Genomic DNA, 26,156 nt, shown 5'->3' with positions numbered 1-26,156 from the left:
AAGGCTGTTGAATATTTTTATGTTCTGTATCACTGTGTTGTGTTTGTTTCCTTTTTCTGTTTAGAAGATCAATGAGCCTTTAAATCTCCTTTATAAATGCTTTAAAAGCATAAATAGTCCTCACTTTAGATGAGCTCACAAAATTTGGAATTTTGTCAGTCAAAAGGCATCCTTAAAAATATTCTTGTTTGCCGTAACCCGACCGACTTCCCTTTTAGTCCGACCGACTTGCCGGTTGTAAACTTGCGTTAAGACCGACCGATTTTTTTTTAACTCTTCAAACAACTAATACAAATGCAATAAAATAATATTAGTTATTAAGTATTGTGAATATAAATTGCCTAGACCTACATACAAACATTAGCTACGTTCTTTCTTTTAAATAAAAACCCGTGGCGCGTCATCTATGATTATGTTTACACCAGTGGTGTAGTCTAGTTTTTTGTAGTGAGTATACTGTAATATACCCCCCCCCCCCCCCCCCCCCCCCCCCCTAACTCAGCCAGTTAAGAGCTACATATAGGCCCTGTCCCAATACCTCCCCTTACCCTAGATTTCTGCCCTAACCCTTGTTTTTGCGCGTTCTCGTGTAGGGGTAGGGTGTCCCAATACTCTAAAGAGCAAGGGGGAGTGCTATTCTCCCCTTAAAATCAACCCTCAAAACATAGTGCGGTTCGATGCAGGCTTTTAGCCTTAGATGTTATATGAGTATGGTCCCTGAAGCACAGGTTTTATCAGTTGACAATAAAATAATAAAAAAATGAAACATTATAGGCACAAATACAAATTTACTTTTAGAAATGGTGTTTTTGAAAAAAAAAAATGGTGTTATTGTTTTGGCAAGTTTAGGCTACACTTTAAATTAAAACATGTATGAAAACGTGTGTGATATTCCCTTAAAATAACGTTTTAATAGATTTTATTATTATTATTATTATTATTATTATTATTATTATTATTATTTTAAAATTCATTTTTACTTCTTTTTAATTTCTTTGAGTTAGACCAAACTTTTATTTTGGTGGATTGTAGACATTTGAGTTTCTGTGTGTTTTAATAAACTATTATTATTATTATTAGGCCTACTTTAAGTATACTCTACTGTGCAATAGTAATATATTTCTGTTATAATTTCTTCAAGTTATACCGAACTTTTATTTTGACAGGTTGTCGTAAAGACATTACAGTTTCTATGTGTTTGTATATGAAACGAATTAATGACTTTTATCAAATTAAATGGTGAAATTCTCGTGAAGTGACTCTCATAGCAGCTCTGCGATTAAGTGCACATGTAGTAGCTCATGTCTCAATACAGTGAAACGCTGAAAACACCACGAGCGTGATCACGCGTGCTTCAGTGTGTGTGTGTGTGTGTGTGTGTGGAGCACACATTGAGCGCTCATTCATTCCCAGAGACGCGTAGAACAATTGCAGTCTCTTTTAACTTTAATATTCACAGACACTAGTCCATGTCGAGATTTGATTCATTGTACAGCCCTACTTTTGATTTATTCATTAAAAAATAGCCAAATTCGGTGACGTTCTGCTTAGCAAGCTCCATTTGTGACTGGATTCCGCGATTCGGTGTCGCTTCGCAAACACAGACGGGGTGAATTTATGAATGAAAGTGAAAGTTCTGACACAAAACGAAGTTGTTACGCATCCTCACGATTTTTTAAGTGGGTATACTGAAATCCTTGGCCTTTTCTAGTGGTTTACGGCGTATACCTGCGTATCACGTAGACTACACCACTGGTTTACACCGTTTACGCATGTCACACTACGGCCTGTAGTTCGCTTCGTTTCATTCACTGTCAATGGTTCGCGCTTGGTAATGATGGCTGCGGCTTTACTCTAAAGATTATTTCATTTTTATATGTTGTTGAATATGGTTTATTAAAAAATAAACATGTGAGAGCGTGTTATAGGCTATATGTCATGTTTTAGTCAGATACGACGACTACTGCAACACGCATCGCCGCAGATGAGAAGCTGAGCATCAACGTGCTATCGCAAATCAAAGTGAAAGTAAGTCGCTGATGCTTAACACACAATCATCTTCATTAAATGTAAAGAAACGAAATGATCTTACCAGGGCTGTTTCCGCTTTCTCTTATTGCGGGCTTTGATTCAGTAATTTTAGCTGATGATCAATAAAATAATGTATCTCATAACTTGCTTTCGGTGACGTGCACTCCATTAAATCTGCATATAGCGGGAATTGAAGATCGGATTTATAGCAAAAAAAAACAAACACACATTTAGCCTATGTAACCAGGTGTAAATGGAATCGTTTTGATAAATCAGATTGCAATCCGATTTGAGAAAACGCATGAAGTGGCCTGGTGTAAACAGCCCCTAGACATCGGTGAAAAATGTTCTAAAAATAGCGATTTTGATGCTATCATTGTAGTGCCCCTAGCACTCCCATTCAAAAGGCATTTTGACCGAAAAAGAAAATATAGTCAATCTTAAAAGTGGCGTTTCCATTCTAATTATGCTTTTACACAAATGTTTGACTCGGGTAGATTAACAAAAATAGCCTAGGTTGCAATATGGCAAGAGTTTCCCTTTAAAGGCACAGTATGTAAGTTTTGCTGCTAGAGGTCACTTATTTGAAACAATAACAAAGGCATAGCTTGATAACGCAGTGAAAGAGCATGGAATCATGGGAGTTGTCATCTTCACCTCCACAACCGATAGAGAGCAATCCGACAGGACTCAAGCAGAAATCATGTTCATAGATGAGCTAATGTATTAAAGTTTTATTAACGTTACTGTGGTATATAGCAGGGTGGGGCCGAGAGCCGTGGGAGCGGAACAAGGCTGGTGGAGCGAATGTTAATGAGAGACACCTGCGCGACACACCGGTCTCAAGTCCCATGGAGGAGATCCAGAAGAATTTAAAAAGGAATTATGACAGTGAAGGGCGAGAGATCAGTCCTGGGACATTTTACGTTGCTATTTTTATTATGTTTATATGCCGCAGTTGGCCGCTGCCACTCCTTTCATTTTGTTGTGTATGTTTATTTTACAATTAAAGTTAACGTCTGCCTCCTTCTTCCCTGAACATTGTTAGAGTTACATACAGGTCGCTTTATTTGACATTAAAATTGTGGGGTTACGCAGCGCTGTTTTACTTTTGAGTAAAACTACATTTGAGTGTGTTGAAAGTTAAGTTATAACATTACTCTGTGAGTTCGCTCGGTGGCTGGTATGAGACACTTGTTGCACATTGCAATATGCTAAATCGATATTAGAATATCATATTAATAAAAGCTTCATGACTTATGTTGCTAAATGGCATGCAGTTAATTTTAAAATATATTGTGGTGGAGAAAATGTTTTACAATCTGTTGATTACAAATATAGCTCTTTAGATTAAGCCAGGCCTTATTTCTATTAGTGCATTTGAGTAGATTTTATAAATATGCCTTAGAAAAAAAAAACATTACTGATGTGCTTGAGACAAAACAATGGCACTAACATATTTTAAGATGTGTCAGTGCAAGTTGCTTTCAGTTAAGACAGTTCAAACAAGCATTTTAGCCTGGGACTATCTTAAGCCCTGTTTGTGAAACCGGGATATAATATATTAAAGCGTCTTTAGTGGTTTCTACTGATGTAAAACCGGAAATCGAGTGTAAGGTGGATATGACGTCATTAATGCAAGTGCAGAAGTCAACAAAATATAGGCTACAAAATTTCTATATTATGTGATATTATTGTTAATAATATGAAAGGATTGCTTCAAGCTCATTGAAAACGGTGTCCTAGTTGTTTCTGCAATTTCTACATAGTATTTAACTATCTGTTAGTTTATGTCTAGCAGGGGAAATCTCAAGTCAATATTCAGTTGTGGCTGCAATCCAAATCAGTTTATCAATCTCAAGGATAATGTCTGAACTTGTGAAACTATCATTAGTGTTAACTGTCTTCTTTATAACCGTTAACTAGACATGATTATATGATTAGCATGAACACACTGGGCCGGAATGCAGGTGTCTTTGTCTCTCAGTTCAGCTCGAGACCACCTGTCATTCAGTGATTGCCACACAAGTCAGCCCACAGTGGATTAAAGATAACACAGCTAACCACAATTTTGAAACCACATCAAGCGATCATAATTTGAACAATTATTTTTGACAGAAAATGCACATCACCTTTTTCTCCCACTGTGTTCATGGTGTTCACAGTTTGTCAATAGTTTCTTACACATTTCCAATAACAGTGTATTGTATGGGTAGAACAGTGCCCTGCATTGTTCCAAAATACACAGGCTTTTGAATAGAGGTCCATTGAGTATATATAGTAGTTCCCTATAGTTCCCTAGTCCCTATAATGGAATGAAGCTTCTCTTTTTCTTCCAAAGTAAATAAATCTGGAGTGCAAGAGAAAACCAGGACAATCCAGTTTACCCATTTATGCTTCAAGATGCCCCTAATTCTTCGCCTCAGATAGCATCAGATTCAGTTCACACATGCCTGTGGCCTCGGTTGCCCCCAGTGTCTCAGTGGTGGATCTTTTTGTGTGTGTTTGAGTATGCTGTCCTTGGCTCGCCCTTCTATCTCATATTTGTATGGTCATCACTTCACACCCGATAGCATTTGGGGTGGATTAGAGTTGAAGGAGCACCCAACCGCTGTACACACATTTGTTTGTCTATCATGATGGAGACTTTCCATTGACTTCTGTTGTTTTCATACTAAGCTAATTATATTTGTATCCCCTTAACCTTAAAAAATAACCCTCACACAAATGTATGTGCATGTTTAGAGTTTAATTAAAATATTATTTAGTATGTTTAATAAGCTGTTTTCCTCATGTGGACTGTACGATGTAGGTGATTTCAGGTTTTACTATTCTGCTGGGGTCCATGTAAGCAAAACCTTTCCAGTTTTCAAGTTGCACTATACAGGTGAGTGCACAGAGAGAGAGAATGGAGGAAGGAAGGGTAAGCCGAAGCAAATGAAATTGAGAAAAGAGATAGAAAGAGAAAGCGAGTGATAGAGAGTTCATCTTTGTGGTCAGATGGTATTGATTCTTAGGTTATACATGCATTATTCACAGGAAACTCTCCCATGTATGAGTGGAGATACTCGAGGAGCATTGGTTGAAAAATCCATTCGTCTTCCTCACTGTGGGATATCTGTGAAATGTGGAATTTTGTCTCTTTGTCATGGCCTTAGTTGAGATTGTTGAAAACCTCAAGGTGTGTCTATGACTATAAAACAACAATGATACTAAAGTAGTGAGATGGGTTACTGTACAGTAGTATTGAGTTTTTGAGTTTTTTATGTGTGTGCCACATATGCAAAAGATGGATATTGGAAAAATAGGGAGATGTGTTTTGTTGTCTGGAGATTTGACAGGCAGTTTAGAAAGGAGAAGGAATGTTGGCAGTTTTATTTGAAAGACCAAAATGCGTTTTAATACATGAAGTGTTACATTTTATACGATTGTGTATACTGGGCATTTAAAATTCTTCCTTTCAGTTCATGATTGTGCATTTGAATTGGATTGGAATGGCAGGAAATAATTAATAAAGAGTAATTAATTAAGAGTTAATAGTAAATTACATTTTATTTTGCAACAAACATATTACAAATAATTCATTAGGCTTTTCCATCTTAAAAAAAAAGTGTTTTTCTTTTGTGCTTTTGTTATTCAGTATTAGATCAGTATTTTATGTTTTTAAAAGAAGTTCTTATGTTCACCAAGGCTCCATGTATTTGTCTTGTGTGTCATATGACCTTCAGAAATCATTTTAATATTCAGATTCGGTTCTTAAGAAACATTTCTTTTTATTATCAATCTGCTTAATATTTTTTTGTGTAAACATTTTTTTTTTTAGCATACTTTGATGAATAGAAAGTTCTAATGAATATAATTTATTTGAAATAGAAATCTTTTTGATCAATTTATGTAACCTTGCTGAATAGTAGATCTAATTATATCACTATGGTCAAATCAGATAGATTTGTTTTTTCAAGTGGAATTTAATGTGAGCCTGTATGAAAATGAAATATAGGAAACCTCTGAAAAGCCAATCATGAGGCTGTTTTTGGTGATACAGTGACAAAGCACAGATCTAATTTCTGCAGTTCAGTTGTTGCTGTGTAATCATTTACTTTTAAAGCTGTAATACTTTTACAATGTGTACTTAATTTAGTGTTCGTAAACAAAAACCAACGATTTGGCCACCTGTTCCTGCCAGATAAACTTGCATGTTTGGTCAATAGATGATATTGTTCCTAGACAGTTCTTACAAAATGAATCCCTTCAATCTCGTCCTGTTTAAAAAAAAAAAGAACCTGCCACTGAAAAAATGCCTGATTATGGATAGTGATTTTTACCACTGGGTGAAAACAGCAAAAATATGAGCACCACAAACTCATAAAGTCTTGTTGTTCCTTTCTGTTTCACAATTTGTTTTCTCTCTCTCTATTTCTTTTCCTCTCTTACTGTTCGTATCTACTGAAACTAAGTTTTGGCTGTCAGAATGCTCTGTAGTCAGTATGGGTGGTCTGATCTCTTCAGGCTCTTCACCTGCTTGCTTTGTTTCAACGCTTCCTCTGTCTGTTTTTTTTCTTCCTCACCCAGGTGACCGGCGTAATTCAAGGCTTATGATGTGTCTTAAACCAGGGAAAGAAAGTGTGTAAAGCTTCTACGTCTAAATTAGCTTAACAAGTAGTCAGCTTATGCAGACTTGGAACACTCTTGCTCTCTGTCTCTCTCTTCATAAATGGCAGTATCCATGCATGTATCATGTGAAAGTTACTGGGTGTTTACTGTACATGGTTATGATAGGAGCAGAAAAATTGGATAACTGCACAGACAAGGTTAGTAAGTGATTTTATGACAATAGTCTCATGTTAACAGTTATAATGTCATGTGGCTACACTTTTGAAATTGTGTATTTTGACATTTATTCTGTTTCAGTGCCTTGCAGTAAACAATATTTAGTGTTTTGTTTTCACAAGGTTGACATTTTTGGGGTAATTTTGTTGAGTATAAAGTCACAACCCATTTTACATCCAAATTGTGATGTATTTCAGTGAGAAAAATACAGATATTCAATGAGGTAAAAATGAATTATTTGAGATTTTATTTGAGATTTTATCCATTGTGAATTGCTTTAATCATAGCATGTTTCTCTATAGGTGGCTGGATAGGAGGGATTGGAAAATAAGAAAGTCTAAAAATAAGTTTAAAAAAAAAATCACTTTGGAATAACATACACCATTGAGTTGTTTGGTTCAACACACTGAATCTGTAAGAGTAATTGGAAAATCTGTGGAGCTTCTGAAAGCGGCATTACAGAGAGCACTGACAGGCCTTCCTAATATCTCAGTGATCTGATTTTGTTACCATATAGTGAAAAGCTAATGTAATATTGTTATTGCCTGGGACATAAAAAAGGAAATCTGATGAGATGGTTATGAAAGTGTATATGTGACCTTATGTGTTGGCAAGATAAGAGGAGCTATATTACTAAAAGGGCATTATTAGAGCAAATGGATGATTCTCATGCCACGCACACGCACATGCGCGCACACACACACACACACACACACACACACACACACACACACACACACACACACACACACACACACACACACAGGTTTGTTTGAGTATAGGGAGAACATCTCATAGATTTCCATCTCATGAACCTAACCCTCACAGAATCCTGTGCACAACATTAGATTAAAAATACAACCTTGATTTGACTTCGGTTATCATGATATTTCACTATATTAGTGATACATCTGGCCTTCACAAGTTTAGCCAAACCAGTACACACACATACCAAATGCCAAAGAAAAACATCACTTTATTTAGTTTTATGTTTGTTTGTTTGATGCAGACATTCTGTGAGTGTGTGCCCAACTCCTCTCAGCTCAAACATCGCTGGTCAGACTCAAACACAGTCAGACAAACACCGCCCAAGGTAAGGGCTTCAATCTCTCACACCATTATAGATTATTAGTTCCTGGAACTACTAGAGCATATAAAGTGGGGTCTAAACGAGTCTACATTGCAAATCTGAATTTAAAAATTAGTTGGACATAAAAAAATCTTTTTAGACAAAGAAACATTATGACACTAATAACTAATAATATAGTTTGCAATGCAAACTAAAACAATGGTTTTTGACTTTTTGACCCCACTGTATCTTGTATACATCATTAAAGTGATGCATAGGCTTGTTCTTCACAATTCAGCATCTCTTTCTCCTCAAAGGAATTTCCACTCTCTGGAATTCTATTCCCCAACACATTCGCGACCTTCAATCATTACATGATTTCAAAACCCACCTTAAAACATATCTTTTTGCTTCTTGTGTCTCTGATCCCTGATTTTTTGAGGACTTTATTATCTTTTCAGTTGAATTATGTTACCTATTCAGTTTATCTGTATTGTTTACTGTTGTTGACTGTATTGTCTACTGCCATGATTATTTGTATCATATTGTAAAGCGAACTTGAGTTTGTAGATAGCTGCTATATAAAATATATTATTATATTATTATTATTATTATTATTATTATTATTATTATTATTAAAGGGAAATTGTAATTGTCAGGTGTATGCTTTGGTTCTGTTCAGTTAGTAATCCCTCTTCGCCATGCGCTTACAGCAATGAATATAAAATGGAGGATTGAATCTTGCCTTCGGAAAATTGATGGGCTTAAGGAAAGGATTTTACTATATTACACCTAGCGTTTCATATGTAAACCTTTCATGTCTGTCTTTTAAAATTGCATATTTGTGATTGTACTGATAAGCAGTCAGTCAATATAAGACTCGCACACACACATTTGGCTTATACTCTGCATTTCATTATTCTTCCCTGTGTGTCAGCCCTCTTATATGGATTCATTTATGATCTCATATCTACTGAAGTGTCGTTGCATTCTGAATATTTTATGCAAAACACTTTTTTTTTTTTTGCAGAAACACCCTTCATCTGTCTGGGCGTTAAAATTAAAATTTAAGTGAATGCACCAATGTGTGGGACAAAACAGACAGTGTTGTTGGTGTTTGTGTTTAGAATAACACGTGTATGTGTCTATGTGTGAGAGAGTTTTGGAAAAGGGACAAAGAGAGAGAGAGACTCCGAGAGATAGTTTTTGCAATTTTCACTCAATAAAATACTACACACAAAAATAGCTATCAATCTACTGAGGCTCAGCTGGAAAGAATCAGGAATAGAACATGGAAAAGAAAACAGTCACAATGATGGTTGATCTGCAGGGAAAATGGCTCATACTGTATAGTCCAACCATCAATACTGCTTTCAATCTTGTGAGAGTTTGCCGTATAAATCTGTTTTTAGCAGTTTTTCATCTAGATGAAACAGCTGTTCAAAAGGAAAGTGTCCAGGGGACACTGGATTGAGTTCAATTGGATTACATGTAGAATTTAAGCGCATCAGTCATACCTGTTAAATAAAATAACGTTTGTCCTTTAGTATGAACAGTTGGCTTGAATAAATATGAAACATTAGACATCAATGAATTATGCTGGACCTGGAAAACTACATTAAATAATGCCCAATGTGTTATGTTGTCTTGTCATTCATGCTGATATTTTAATTAGCTGGGAAGTAAATTTAAATATGTTTAAATCATAATTTAAATGTGTATGTGTGTGTGCAGGTTTGGCTATACTTGTGTGGGCTAAATGTCCTCACTTGTATAGTGAAATATTAGGACAACTGACTAGTTAAGTCATTTTACTTTACCTCACTAGTTAAAAAGGCGTGTAAATCAGCCAAAACATGTTTTTATTTAAGTTTACTGTTTTGTGCATGTTTCTGTGATGGGTGGGTTTAGGGGTAGGGGTAGGGTAAGGCCATGGCCATATAAAATATCTAACCTGATAGAAATAATTAACCTGAAATATTATGCTATCTCCTCACTCATATAGTGAAGCAAACGTGTGTGTGTGTGTGTGCGTGTGCGTGTGTCTCTGTGTGTGTGACAGAATACCAAAACCATAAACCAGACTCAATAGTAATTCTTTGAAGGATAAGCCATGGTATAACAAAATGTATTCAACAAGTACAGTGTGGTTTGATCCTATTTAATTCATACCAGGAGCTTATCACATCTAGTGCCTCAACATGTTCCACTAGCCTTCAGAGATGGAGGAGAGAGGATCTCTGGTCTCTGAGTAAACTGTTCACTGAAGTGCTTCCCCGAAATCTTTTTTATATTCCCAGAGTTGATCGTAAAAGCCAACTCGTAAAGCAAGCCATTAACCACCCATCAGCATGGGCCAATGCCAACATGGCTGTTTTGCATATTTTATCAGAACATATGTGTATGCATCTTTTTCAGGGAATAACATATTTTACACAGAGAACACACCAACACTGCCAGTGCATCATTGCACACACATGTCCAGACTACACATACATTTGTTTGGATGGTAAAATCAAAGTGGTTTAATTTTTTCCTATTACATTGTGTCTACGTCTTTGTGGTTTTAAGATTCTGATTTGTAAAATGCATGTCTCAGATGAAGAACACATGATTACCGATTGGTATTCATTCAAATAATAATACATCCTTACATGTATACTACAAGCCCTTTTCTCAGCACTTTACAAAAATTGTTCACTATAATATGATTCCTATGAATAGTTGAAAAGGGAAGAGAGGTTTGTTTGTGTGTTTGCAAGAAAAGAGGAACTATATCACTAAGAAACAAGTATTATTAGAGCAAACAGATGATTCTCAGGGTGGGGAGGGAGAGGAACACCTTCATCTCTCCTTCTTTGTCTTTCCTGCAGTTGTGTCAGACTGCAGTATTATCCCCTACAGGCTTTAAAAAGCACTTTCTGTTCTGCCAAAATGATAATGATGATTATAATGTTATTACGCTTTAACTCTTTGTTTCTCTGTCTTTTTTTCTGTCTTTGTCTGTCTGCAGAGGATGAGTTGTAGCTATCTGCTATGCACCATCCTGCTCTTCGTGGCCGTTCTGCTCGCAGTTACAGTGACTGGAACCATTCTTCTTATGAACCACTACCAGGCTCCCCCCATGTCGGATGGTCCGCCCCATATTAGCACCAATCAGGACGAAGCCAATGCGTTGGTGACAGTCGAGAGAGGTGATGGATCACGCATTAATATCTTCATCGACCCCAACTGCCCTGATTATAACAGTAACTTCTTGCGGCTGGAAGGCGTGCAGACATCTTTGTTGCACTCGCTCACCGACCATGATACGGATCTTAAGTCCGTCAAAGGTCAGGATCGAGCGCTATTGGTCAACTTGGCAGAGGAAGTTGCTAAGCTGTCAGCCCATGCGGGCCAGCTGAAGATGGACTATGAGTCTCTTAGACGAGGACAAGGCAACCTGGGACAGGACCTGAACACACTGCAAACTGAACAGAGCAGACTTATACAGGTACTGGCGTGCTGATACACACATATGCAAATATAACAGAAAGTTACACGCATGTGGGTAGTTGACATAGTGGGCCCTATTTTAACGATCTAAGCGCATGGTCTAAAGCACACGATGCAAGTGCACTTAGGTCGTATCCGAATCCACTTTTGCTAGTTTAACGACGGAAAAAATGGTTGGCACCAGGACCACTTTGAGAATTAAATTTATTGACAATCTTTGGATGTGGCGAGAGGCTTAGGCTCTAAGGTGCTCGAGCTGCCATACTAGACAGCTTGAGATACATCCTTGAGACACAAATCCCCCCCCCAAGCCTTTTAAAAACCAAATGTTACTTAGCATATGTTTACAGAAGGACATACAATGATTACGTACATATAGTTTCTATACGCTTGAATTCCATTCGATCACTCAAGCTCTATTTGCGCTTGCGCAGTGGCAGATTTGCTATTTACATGGCGGAATTTGCAAGCAGATAAACTGAACGCTTCTCTAGCGAGGAAACGGATCTGCTCGTGCGCAAGGTTAAAGCCTGCAAGCAGACCATCTACGGGACAAAGTGTATGCGCGTTGTGGACCCGCCTATAGGCGCATATTACTAATGCGTCCTTTAAAAAAAAAATTAATAATATTGAGCCATTGAATATACTATATTGGCGCAGTCTATTTCAGTTGCCTCGAAATAGCAACGCGTCAACAATGCGCCTGATCACACCTCGTTTTCAGACCAGCACACCCATGGCCGCACAAATGGGCGCAAATGAATTTGCTATTTAATAAACAACGTGGCGCAGGACGTGAAAATGATAACTAAAACATCGGGCTGAAACTAGCAAAAAACAGTTTTGTGCAAAAAAAAACTAAAAAAACAGCGCGTGCCTGGCGCTGCATTGCACCGGGTGTATGATAGGGCCCAGTGTGTCCATGGGGCACGTCATGATTGTATATCTTTGTTTTCACCATTTTAATCACTTTTGTGTCTTCACTGGTTTATTTAAAATGTTCCTTCAGTGTGAAAATGTAATTAGGTCAACAAATCAATAAATATGTGAAAAGTAGTTTTAGATATAGCATAGCTCTTTACAAATGTGACTACCCATTTACCCATTGAAATTATGAAATGACTGAAATCACGGTTACAATACAGTCTCCACATGAGCAGAACTGGACTGAGAAGCAGGTGTGCCTTCAGCTCAGCAGTAGATTTTGTCAAACCATTGAACTTCTGGGGATCCATAATAAATGACATTTCAGGGAGAATAATGCTGCGTTAACACTTGGTATGTTTCCCGGAGTCTAAGCCTCCGTTCAATTGCCACCCCGCTGGTTTGTTCTCACACTTTATGCTGTTTCAAACCGTGGCTCATTTGCAAAATGCTTTTCTCATCAATGTGAGACCCATTGGAAGCTGTTTATCACCATCACCAGCCAGTTTGAACTCTGAAAGTTAGTAATGGAGATAAATGTTCACTGGAATTGTCCTTGAGTATCAGAAACTGAACATTAAGTCTACCCATCCATCAGTTTATCTCGTATGTCATCTTTACAGTACATAAGCTGCATATGAAGAGTAATGTATGATTGAACAGTGCATTTACATTTAATGCTGTACAGCAGTGACATGTACAACAGAAATAATGTTTTGACATTAGTATTTCAAATATGAAATTATGAATATTGAGCCATCAGAGAGACATTTGAAATTCTCTGTATGAAGATTATTTGTTTGGTTGGTTTGTTTATCATTATTGATTTTAATTTATGTAGCCTATGTTTTTTTTATATGTACACTACAGTTCAAATTGATGGGGTCTGTAAGATTGTTTTAACCCTCATGTTCTCCTCATTTCCCCTTTTTACCGACATGGTCTTTGGTGAAAGTTCGGACCCCAAACATTTAAAGAGCAATTGTATAAATGAAGAGTTCAGATGAAATTTTGAAATTTTCTTCTATAATGATCATTTTTATCAAGCTCGTATATTTAAGTTCAGTAATTTCACGTAAATGGCAATGAAAATTACGTGTGAATTGTCATTTAAGTGAAATTACTGAACTTAAATATACAAGCTTGATAAAAATGATCATTCTAGAGGAAAATTTCAGATGGCACTTAAGAGGCTTTTGCATCTGAACTCTTCAAATATATATTTTTAACTTATCAAATATACATTTATGGTGTGTTTTGGGGGATATGTGGTACTTTGTGTACATATTTGCAATTAGCTTGCATAAAAAATATTACATTTTTCAGAAAAAAAAAATACTTTAATGGCTTTAATTTACTTTAATCTAAGGCATCTTTACACAGCCGAGTTAAGGCTGATCTAAAGCGACTCCGTGTCTGCTCAAAATTCTGTGTAAACACACAATGGCGCATAAAAGCAGACTTAAAATATGCTGGGTCTGACCCTCCTCAGCCCCTAGTATCAAAGGCAACTCTTATACTGTTTCGGTTCAGTGTAAATGAACGCGATCTTGTGCCGCCCTAAACTGTCATTGTCATGACAACCTAAAGCATGCCTGTCCGCTCAAACGGTGCGAGAATCAAGAAGCGGGAGACGAAACATATAGGCCTAGCTCAATATATACGGTGGGCCGAGGGGAAATTTCGTGTTTTCGTGTTTTCAGACGATCTGTGGTGATGGATAACCCAGTTTTTTATATGTAACCACCCCGCTTTTCAACAAAGCAAATAAAAATAATAATAAAAAAATAATATTGTTTTAGCCAAATAAAAAAAAAAAAATTCTGCCTACAAGGGACAATGAAGTAAAAGAGTTCTGTACTCACATCGTGAAGCAAACCATCAAAATAACAGAGTCGTTGACGTGTGTGATCAATGGCTTTCGCCGTTTGTAATCTTCCTTTGAAGAGACTGGCAGATCAATGCGCTGCTACATTTCTCTCAGATACGGTAAATGCTTATTTGGCGTCACTGTGATTTGTGCATTGATATATTATATTTCAAAAATCATCTCCTTGAGGACGATATTTCACCCACACACAACAGTGACATCTGCTGTCCTGCCTGAAATGCTAACGCTAGCATAATTGTTCATGCTTTCTGGCTCTTTGAAAAAAAACCTTTTGACCTCTTTTAATCCTGCTGTGATCTAAGTTACCCGGTGTAATAATTCATAATTTCTTTGTAGCATTTGTTCTATTTGGAACAGTTTTATTAAGAAATAGAAAATAACTATCAGTACCACAGAATTCTGACAAACATCAAAGTGTGAGATATACCACGCAGAGGAAACTATTTTAAAATTCCATATTTTTATTTATCTTGAGTTTTATTTCATTGTTTAATATTTAATTTTATACACTTTGTTAAAACTGTAGTTTTAAAATAGTAATGTTCAAAGCATTGTTTCCCACGATTTTTCAGCCAAAACGATTGGCAAGGGAACAAATTATAGATTCACGAGACCAAATATCGACCGTTAGATATACACAAGACGAATTATATCTCGTGTTTAACCACTACAGAGACGTCAGAGTCGGCGGCAAATGTCAGAACGACTAGCCGAGGAAAGGCTGCTCCAGGGGGGGTACATGAGCGCCGAGGTGATCGCCTGTATCAAATTTTCATAAATCTTTATAAATAAACCACAGATTTGAGCTTTAAACAACTACGTTCTCGCCTGAAAAACTCTTAAAACTACATTTCATGACACAGTGGGCCCTATCTTGCACCCAGCGCAATTGACTTTGTGCACCGACGCATGTATCATTCCTATTTTGCACCCACTCAAAGCGGACTTTTCCCTCCAGAGACGCACGTCGGTTAACTAAGAAATACACTTGCACTCCCGGGGGCGGTTCAGCGCAAAGAGGAGGCGTGTTCCGGCGCAAACGTTCCCTCATGCTATTTTGCAGATTTAGAAAACAATTCCGCCATTGACCGAAAAAATCTAGTTTAAAGTCAGTGACGAGTTGCGCATGTTATTCATATGCTATTTTAAGGGCGCATGCTTGGCCATAACCAATGTAGCGTGTGCACAACGCGCATACACTTTGATTCTCTCATCTACACAGAAGCAGCAGTTTTCATTTTTGCAAATCATACATTATTACTTTAAATACTTTAATTTTAAATACATTAGGCCATTCTTGACAGTCGGTGCTGCAAGGTTGTATTTACATTCAGTGATTTTTTTTTCACATATCCGGTATTGTTTCAATAGTTGTTCATTCACAGGTGACACAATTCTAAAGTTAATAGGAACACTGTATAAGAAGGCAATAAAAGTATTTGATTAAAAAAAAAAAACCTCTTATTTCATTACTGTAAAATTCTAAAAGACACACAATTTATTGAGTTTTGAAAAGTTAAAAAATTTCAATTATGCCTGTTTTATTTATAAGGTCTGGCATGGACCACCTCCAGTAAATTAGTTTATAAAACAGAGGACAGATTGTGGTATTGGTATCAGGTCTGTCATTAGAGGGGATTGTGAAGTGCCATATAGGCGAACATCTTTTGGTCAGAAAGTATTATCTGTAATAGGGAGCAAATATTGGAATAGTTTACCACAGTCAATAAGACAATGTTCTACTTATCACACTTTTAAAGATCATCTAAAGAAGTGGCTTATGACGAATCAGGTGTGTAAACATTTTTCTTAGTAATTTAAATGTGTTTTTTTTTTAGTGTTGTTTTGTGTGTATAGCTGAGTATTTGTTCTTGTGTGTACCTGTCTAGGGACTGTGGACGTAAATTACCAATGTTGCTATAATCCGGCTTGTTTACATTGTGTATTTTGTACAAATGTTCATTAACATGCTTTGTCCCTATCAAAAAATAAATAAATAAATAAATAAATAAACATGGCAGAATTTGCAAGCCGAAAGACTGAACGCTTCTCCAGAGAGGAAAATGTTAAAGTGCGCAAGCAGACCATCTACGGGACAAGCCGGATTCCACCATATCTTTACGTACACAATATGAATCTTTTACATTGTAATCCTTTTTTAATATTTTTAATATATTGTTTGTGTGCTGCTGCGCGTCACTGTAATAAGCAGAGTGTAAGCGTGTTGTGGACCCACCTATTGACACACATTACTAATGCGCCCTTTAAATAAAAATAAAAAAAACTGCAATTACAGTTGCAAATCGTTTTCAGACCATGGGCGCACAAATAGGCGCAAATACATTTGCTATTTAAACAACGTGGCACAGGACGTAAAAAAGATAACTGCGTCGGGCTGAAACTAGCAAAAAACACGTGCGTCGCGCCTGGCACTGCATTGTGCCGGGTGTATAATAGGGCCCTTAGCATTAAAATAACGGCATATTCATTTCATTAAAAAAAATCTTGCTGACCCTAAACTTTTGAATTGCTAAGTCTCACATACAGGATTTATGATGAATATTTAATTTATATTAGCAGTCTAATGCTATATAATTATTTACATAAAAATATGAAATGATTAAATATATACTCCATTATGACAGTGCAAAGTTTAAGGCTGCTCTAATGCTGCATTTCATTTACACAGAGGCAAAGCAACATTTAATAGTCACATATTGTATTTTAGGCTTTTATGCGGCATTGTGTCTTCAAACAGAATTTTGAGCAGTATTTACTCGGCTGTGTAAGACACCTTTATATGGTTTCAAGGTCCACCATGTCAGAATGCCACTGATTGTTTATTTTCAATATATTGTAATTTCCTTGTCCTGCAGGTTAAGATTTTTTGCTGCACCAGGGCATTTTATAAGTGTGTTGACTTTCACTATGGCATCCTGTAAGATATTGTACTCTGAATGCATTATGCTAGTGTTATAGTCACATACATTGTGTTATTGCCAGCTGAGGACAGAGAAAGCTGATATGAGGACATTGATACTAGATGGCAATTGCTGAATTCTATAGACTTCAGTTTCAGGGCTGAGGAACAGCAGATGCTGCATGTTTTCCTGTGTTAAGTGAATTACCACAGAGTTAAAGCCTGACTTTTATCTGAATTACGAAGACTTAAGGTTTAGGATTAACACCATCTCTCTCTAACCACGAGTTACTGACAAGCTCCTACACACCAAATCTGTCACACACACACACACACACACACTCAAACACAGCGGGCAGGAGTGAAAGAGAGTTGTTTATCACTACCAAACACCTGTACGACAGAGAAAAGCGTTAGCAAAATCCCCCCTGAATAGAAAATAATCCTCCGTTTTCTGATGACTTTTAGACAGCAATGGTGACCTGTGTTTGTGTGTGTATGAGTGTGTGTGTGTGTTTGTGAATGTGAGGGGTCTTTCTGTTTTTATACTCATACTTTTTTGGTTGAGCTTTGATACAGTTTGAATGAATAGTTGGATTTGTGGAATCTGGAAAGGAGCACAGAAAGCTACACTCAGCACAGACTGAGTGCAACTGAAGAGTGATGAAAAAGAGGCAGGGGTGGGTTTGCGGTTACCTTAGAAACAGTGTAAAAATGTGTCATCTCCAAATTATCAAACCTTATTAATTAAGGGCACTTATACCTGTAATTATCTCCCTTCACATGAAAAGTGAAGCACAGACAGTTCCCTTGTCACAGATTAGACCCAGTTCTGTATTAAATTGTAATGCCAGTTTAATTGTTAATTTGTGGAAAAACCAGCTCTGATAGTGCACTGAGGTAGGATTTTAGGTTACACATGATAGCATTTTAGCACTTATGCTCCATAAAGCAGCAGGATATACGCACACGAACAGTATAGGCCTCCCCCTCCCCCCTCAAACCTCCGGGAGTAAATAGCATCACCTATAAAAGTACTGGTGAGGAATGAAAGCGTTGAGCTCTGTGTGAAGTTGTTTCAGCTCTAGTGGCATTTTAGCTTCAGCGACTATTGCGTTTACACCCTGAAATTAAAGGAAGTAATTCTGCACTGTCAATCATCTCAGTATTACAATTTGCTGATATAACCACGGAAGAGCCCTGAAGCTAAAGGTTACTTCCTATGGGCATTACACTGTCAGTGTGCTAGCATGTGTGTGTTTGCGTCACGTGTAAGTGTTTTAGGTGTCAAACCAACCATGATCTGTAGGGTTCAGTGTGCTAATAGTCAAGGGTCCCAGAGAACATCATTCGGTTTGGTACAGTGCATTAGTAATGTTCCTGTCTGTTTCCCTCTCCCATAAGAGGAATTGGACTCACTGAATTCAAAAGGCACAAAGACAGAAGCATGTGTTTGGTTATCTTTTGAATTCATTAAGGGGGGTAAATCACCCTAATAGAGTGTGCTTTTTGGAATTTCTTTTTTCAGTAAAATCATTATTCAAAATAAGTATTTGATATTCCATGTTTTCCTCGTAACTCTTACATGTGAGCATCAGCATTGTTATTTACATACATTACAATTCAAAAGTTTGTCATCAGTGCTTTTTTTAAAGAAATGACTACTGTTTAGAAGGGAAGCATTAAATTGGTCGAAAGTGGCATCAAAGACATTTATAATGTTACAAGAGATTAGTATTTCAAATAAATGCTGTTCTTTTTATCTTATTCCTGACAAAAATATAAGCAGCACTATAAGCAGCACAACTGTTGTCATAATTGATAATAATAAACATGTTTCTTGAGCAGTAAATAATCATATTGCAATGATTTCTGAAGAATCATGTGACACTGAAGACTGGAGTAATGATGTTGAAAATTCAGTTGTCATCACAGGTATAAATTACATTTTAAAATATATTAAAATACTGAAAATACTTTGATCAAATAAATGCAGCATGGTGAGCATTGTTTATTATTTATTATCTTGGTGAGACTTATTTCATAAACATTAAAAAATCTTAACCAAAATGTTGCATACTAGCGTATTGGTTGGTAATAGTTTCCACATATTTTTTAATCACCATGGTATTTTTTATTTTTTTTATTTTTTATAATACAATTGAATTTATTGATGCTCCATGGTTTACTCAAAATTTAGGTTTGTGACTGTGAATTTTATATTTTGTTTTGAAAAAAATATATATATATGTTTTAACTACAGGATTTTTTCTTTTTTTTTAATCCACATAAGTCTCTCATATATTTGCAATAATTTAAACATACCTTATAGGATGTGTCTGATGATTCAAAGACCATGTTGAGTCCATACTTTTGACTATACTGTTCTCATTCTTTCAAAACTTTGCCTAAAATCCATGTACAGAGAGGATAAAACTTGTGAGATTAGTAAAGTCCTAATTTATATTCATAGCTCATCAGTTATAGCAGGTATAGACCGTGTCCGTCCTGCTCAATGTGTAGGTGTCCTTTAAAGAACACTGTATAGGACACATTGTTGAGCTGCAGACAAGTACAGGACACTCATTTATTATGTTGAATGTGCCTCACAAACAATGACACAACCACACACTCATGCTCACAGGAACACAGGGTTTTCCATCTAAAATGGGTCAGATCTCATAAGTTTATGGGGAAAAGGCACACAATGGTCTTATTTATAGGTAGACAAGATATAGCAGGTTCAACTTACTGCCTCAAGCAGAAAATCACACTGTAAATCTGGCACAAAGACCTTTACAGCTCTATTGCATGTCAAGTATTTGAGCTAAAATGACAGTTGGCCTTATGGAACCTGTCTCCCAGACAGATTTTGCCTTCTCATGCGGCCTACAAGGGATTTTCAATTTCACTGGACAATAAGCTGTTCGCTTCAATGGTTCAAAGCTTTCTGTATGTCCAGAAAATAAACCTATAGTGTTCTCTTATAAGTTAAAGCCATCAAACAGATCTAGACTTGGCACAAGAATTGTTTTCTGTTGTGCTGCAGAGCTATAATTGAACATTTTGCTGTCCAAGGCACCAAAATGAATATCAAGAGACTGCATGTTATCCACAATGGCTGATATATTTTTGGGAAATGGAATCTTACATCAACTTATTTTGAGATACTAAACTCGAAATATCATGGGGTCCGAATTGTGCTGTGATGTGAGCACTGTCATTACAGAGCTGTGTGACTTTCTTTCTTCCGTGGATCACAAAAAGAAAAGTAGGGTCCAGTGAAAAGTATTTGTCCATAATGTCTTCTTTTGCGTTTGGTAGAAGGAAAAATCATAAAGGTTTGAATCATGAGGGAGAGTAAATTATGACAGATTTTTATTTCCTTTTAAATATTCAAGTATATAATAGTAAGCTGCTGATCAACCGTATCGATCTGATTCTCTGCTCGCGTCTGTTCCTTGCAGTTTATTCTGGACAGTTTCCTTGCCAGTTCATGCTTTCTGTGTAATAGTTTTTGTTTGTGTTGCAGCTGCTGTCCGAGAGCCAGATTAACATGGTGAAGGTTGTCAACTCTGTGAGCGATGCTCTGAATGCCATGCAGAAGGAAACAGGAGGTCTGAAGGCCAGGGTGAAGGCTGACCTGCAGAGGGCACCAGTCAGAGGAGTTCGCCTTAAAGGCTGTGCTAATGGTAGGGGATCTAGTTTGCCTGCCCATCTTCTTTGTTTAACATTTGTTCAACATTTGGGGTTTTACCTAAGTGTCCATTGTCTATTTGCTCCACTTTACACTACCAAACACCAAATTTATTTGATCAAAAATACAGTTAAAACGGTTAATACGGTTTCACTTTATTTTGGAGGACCCTTTAACACATTCTGTTGACTATAAGTAACGTTGCACCTACGTTTGCTGCTCAAGAAACATTCCTTATAATTATTATTATTAATGTTGAAAACGGTTGTGCTGCTTAACATTTTGGTGGAAACCGTTATACATTTTGTTCAAAGTTATTTGATAAACAGAAAGTTCAAAGAACAGCATTTATTTGAAGAAAACATTTCTAGCTTTACTGTCACTTTTGATAAAAATGTGATGACCCCAAACTTTTGAACAGTAGTGAATGTTTCATTGTTCATTCACATGTATCCAAGAGTCCATCCATCCCTCTATTCACCCTGCAGGGAGTCGAGATTTGGCTGGTTGATATCATTCTCTTTTGAAAACCATTAAAAATAATTTTGTTTGATTGCTACATATGTATTGCTAATACCTCATTATATAATGACAGATTCTTTTCTGGAGGCCCTTAAAAGCATGAAATTGACTTTTTAGAGTTTAGTATGTCATTAGTGAAGGGAATTAGTAGAGTCCAGAATAGCATAGTATCATTCTGCTCTTACTATTTCCTTTGGCTCCAAAGTGATTTGTCACATGGCATTTTTGCTCAGGTGATTGATTTTAAAAGTTATGTGGTCCCATGAACAAATATTTAGATTCAAATCATGTACTCTGACTACACCAGCTCAGAATCACAAGCACTTTGGTCCCCGAACAGAGCGCCTCCTCCCACTGTTGACTCATTGATTCTCAATCCAAAGAACATCAGACAATTTCACGGAAAACTGTGTTTAAAAAGCGCACATAACTATTGTCTTCTTTTTGTGCCCCGTTGATCTGAATTCTCATTAGACGAGTTTCTGGAAGCTGAAAGAAAAGTGGCTGTGCTTAAATTGTGCTCTCGGGAGGCCTAATGTGTCTAAAAGCATTTTACCACTTTACTTTTAAGGTCCTGATGTGTCTGCTGGAGCCACAGGTGTGGCTTGTAATGAACCTGGTATGGAGCAGACACTTGAATGCAAGTGTGTGCCAGTGAAGGGGAGTGTGTTTTCTATAATCAGGGAAAAGGATCGCTCTTTTGGGAACAGAGACCAGTAAATTGAGAAGCACCAGCTGCCTTGGAAAGATGGGCACAAAATCATGTTGGCTAACCTATAGTAATATTCCTTTGGTCATTAAATTAGTCTTGGCCTATTTCAGCTATTTGCTATCCTGTAACCATCCAGGGATCTAGTCTTTGTGGTTTTTGTGTTTGATGCTCTCTCTCTCTCTCTCTCTCTCTCTCTCTCTCTCTCTCTCTCTCTGTCTTTTTCAAGGCTCTCGTCCACGGGACTGTAGTGATATATATGCTAGCGGTCAGAGGGAAGATGGCATCTACTCTGTTTTTCCCACTCATTACCCTGCCGGCTTTCAGGTCTACTGTGATATGAGCACGGATGGAGGTGGATGGACGGTGAGTCACATTAAGACATTTGCATATTTGTTCTTTTGAGTTTGTTTTAATATGCACCGCCTGAAGAGTAATTAAATTGTATTATTGGTGGTATCACACCAAAGTGAGGCTTTTATTGAAATCTTAATGTGAATGAAATGGGGAAAAAATAGAGGTGTGGTTCTGGAAACAACTTATTATTCACTTTATATGTGGATTTACACACATGGGGAACAACAGCCACCACAAAAGAGAGATGTGTGGAATGTCATGTGGACTGACAACTGATTTGAATTTTGTTTGTGGAGATGCACTGATTGCAATTTTCTTGGCCAATTCGGATTTCCGATTTTTTTGTAAGTGTGATCTGCCAATACCAGTTTTTGCTGATTCCGATTTTCTTTCTAAGAACTATAATTGACAGCAAACAAAAATCTACTTTTCTTCAAAATATTAGTAATCAAAATAAGACCAAATACACAAATTGCAAACAACAAATTGCAAAATTGAATAAACACGGCTTTACGTTTTTCAGGTGGGTCTAACAGTAGGCTAGTATTCAGGTAAGAAATACTATAGAAATCAATTGTAAAATAACACTGGATAGTTTTCAGTGTAAAAATTAAATACAGATTAATGCTTACAATTAAAGTTACAAAATGTATTCAGTCAAGAGCAGAGAGTGATTTTCTTTGTCTTTTGTTCCCTGATTAACATGACAGACAGCAGCAGGAATATAAGACTGCTGTCACTTTAAGAGTTTATGCATGGATCCAATATACTGTTACACAACGTTATCTTTCTCAACTATTTACGATCCAAAACTGACTGTGGTTAAAGGGTTAGTTCACCCAAAAATGAAAATTCTGTCAGTAATTACTCACCCTCATGTTGTTCCAACCCCGTAACACCTTTGTTCATCTTCGGAACACAAATTAAGATATTTTTGATTAAATCTGAGAGCTGATCACTCCTCCATAGGCTTCTAAGTGATTGAAGCTTGCTGGCCCAGAAAAGTTATTAAAGAGATCGTTAATATAGTCCAAGTGACTACAGTGGCTCAATCTTAAGTTTATCAAGCGACGAGAATACTTTTGTGCGCAAAAAAAATAAAAAAAATAACGACTTTATTCCACTATTCATTTCCTTCTCTCGCCAAGGCAGGCATTTTGACATAATTTTGACATTACATTCACAACTGTAAAGGGTACATTTTTATTTGTGTGCTCTCACAATATAAACAAAACTTTGTACTTTTGTAAAGTAAAGAAAACAAACAGGATGCTGCTTTCTGCCATCCCGGTTTTCTTTTGAAGAAGAAGTGGAGCACATCACAAATATTAATCGAAACTCAGCGGTTACAGGCTACAAGCAAGATCTTGCGTGAACACTTGGTACATAGATCGTCTCTTCTTCCTCTTCTGCTTTTTCCTTTTGTGGCTGTTACCAGCATTGCATTACCACGCACGCCCCCTTCTGGATTGGAGTAATCACCTGTGACTGACTGTATTTGTCGTCTGACTGTATGGACTGAACCGTGACGGTTCGGGACGAATACATGTACAGTTACACCCCTATTATATATAATTGCACTCTTATTCCAACACAAACTTAAAGAGATAGTTCGCCCAAAAACGAAAATTATGTCATCATTTACTCACCTTCAAGTATTTGCAAACCTGTATGACTTTCAATGGAGTCTTTTTGGACCCCAGTGTTTTTGTAAATATCTTCAAGGTATTTAAATTATTTTTTATATTTGATTGAACTTTCAATTTAAAGGACTGCAAAAGAAAGAAAGTCTTCCAGGTTTGAAATGACATGACGGTGAGTAAACAATGACAAGATTTTATTTTTTAGCTGTAGATGCAGATTTCAGAAACCCAAAAAAAAAAAAAAAGAAGATCATTATTTAACCCATCACATTTCAAGCTGCCTGCTGTTCTTTTCTCTCAATTTTAAATCAAATTGTAAAACCCAGATTGAAGTAGGCTAAAAGCAAAGAAAGAAAAGTCAAATACTTTTGATATCTTATGCATCTAATCTCTCTAAACAACCATGTACTGGGGCATTAATCCTCCGTCTGGTTCATTAATAGCATGTAGTAGATATACTGCTAACTTTATTGAGGCTCTTAACAGAATGACGCTCAAAGTCACTGTCATATTTGACCGCTTAAAAACATGAAACGTATTGTGAAAGCACTTAGTGAGATTGATATGATGATGACAATATGATTGTGATGATGATGGTGGCCAGTTATTCTGATTACTCTGGGTTTTGAGATTGTGTATCCGCTGGGTCTCCCTGCGTAGGATTGAATCCTGCTCACAACGGAGGCTGTTCTTCCTGAACTTTCCCTCAGGGATCAATAACATCTCCATGCACATCTATATATCTGTATACAGTAGCACATTCAAAGTCATCTGTCTATATGTAAATATGCATGGCTCACTGAACTGCAAAATCTATCACATTACTATACATGTTTCTTGAAAATTTGAGGGAAAGAAAGTTTCTTCAGATCTTCAGTAGCACAGATGGTTTTTCCTTGCCACATCACTGATGGATCAGTGCATAAATGTTAATAATGTACAAAACATGGTTCTAATCACATAGTCACATGTGCCTAGATACGTAGATTACATATGCATGTGCATATATGAGTGTACTGTATATGGAAAAGAGTAAAATCAGTCACATCATAGAGGCTGTTGATAGAAGAGAGAGATAGAAAGATAATGATGTTGAGAGGAAATGGCTTTAGGTGAGATATGGTGTGTGCAGTCTGTCAGGCTATTAGTTCTTCATAACTGTCACAATTTTTGCTGCTCAAGAGACTGTTTCAACTGGGAAAGAAGACACCCACAGTCATAGTATATGTGTGTGTGTGTGTGGGCTGCTGCTGGTAGTGGTGGGGTGGGGTGGGGTCGGGGGGGTGGGGGGGGGGGGTATATTGAAGGGAGACTAATGAAATGTAAAAATGAAATGAGCCAAAGAGGCGAAGAACAACGAGAGAGAACGGAGAGACTTAGATATTATACCGTTCAAAATTTGTGTTCAGTAAGATTTCAGAAAGGTTTTTTTTATTTTTTATTTAGCAAGTACACATTAAATTGTACATTCAGCAAGTACACATTAAATTTGTTATGTTACAAATTCTGTCCTTTTGAACTTTTATTAAAAAAACACAAAAAATATTAGCAACAAAACTGTTTTCAACATTTATAATAATAAGAAATGTTTCTTGAGCTATAAATTATTCAAAATTCAGCTTTGCCATCATATAATTATTATTTTTTTTTTTTAAATAAATGCAGCCTTGGTGAGCATTAAATACTTATTTCAAAATCATTAAAAAATCTTACTGACCCCAAACTTTTTAATGGTAGTAGTGTATGTAGTTGATGCGGAATAACAGTATTTTCACTTATGGTATCAGACTTTTGGACGTGTATATGTCAACATATATATGTCAACATTTGGTTGAATTTATAAAGTCAATTCATTAAATAAAATGCTCAAGAGAAGACAAAGCATTTGGTTTATGGAAGATGTCTTCAAAATAGTGGTGAAGTCAGCACAAATGACATTAAATTCTTCAAACTGTCAACAACATAGATGCCTATGCAATATTGTGACAATTGATATGTTCTCTTAATGCACTCTTATTAGAAACCTTTAGAAATTGAAAATAAATCAATTTATCTATGATCTGCTATA

The 26,156-nt window shown here is 36.7% G+C and overlaps 1 protein-coding gene across 5 annotated transcripts in view; it reads left to right on the top strand.

Annotated features, from left to right (window-relative positions):
* fibcd1b (fibrinogen C domain containing 1b) overlaps positions 1 to 26,156 on the top strand; it is an 87,619-nt gene that overhangs the window by 21,155 nt on the left and 40,308 nt on the right. For 2 of the 5 annotated variants that reach the window (XM_084114010.1, XM_084114007.1), the window contains exons 1-4: positions 6,715 to 6,842; positions 10,944 to 11,423; positions 20,693 to 20,852; positions 22,318 to 22,454. In XM_084114010.1, the coding sequence (XP_083970136.1) occupies positions 6,762 to 6,842; positions 10,944 to 11,423; positions 20,693 to 20,852; positions 22,318 to 22,454 (858 nt within the window). In that variant the 5' untranslated portion in view covers positions 6,715 to 6,761. Of the gene's footprint in view, positions 1 to 6,696; positions 6,843 to 7,870; positions 7,955 to 10,943; positions 11,424 to 20,692; positions 20,853 to 22,317; positions 22,455 to 26,156 lie in introns of those variants that run through there. The other 3 variants (XM_084114008.1, XM_084114009.1, XM_084114006.1) reach the window with 2 other exon arrangements.

Source organism: Abramis brama (assembly GCF_963993115.1).
Source record: "Abramis brama genome assembly, chromosome: 5".
Taxonomy (NCBI): Eukaryota; Metazoa; Chordata; class Actinopteri; order Cypriniformes; family Leuciscidae; genus Abramis; species Abramis brama.
Note: the sequence above shows the minus strand (reverse complement) of the source record. Positions and strands in the feature narration are given on the sequence as shown.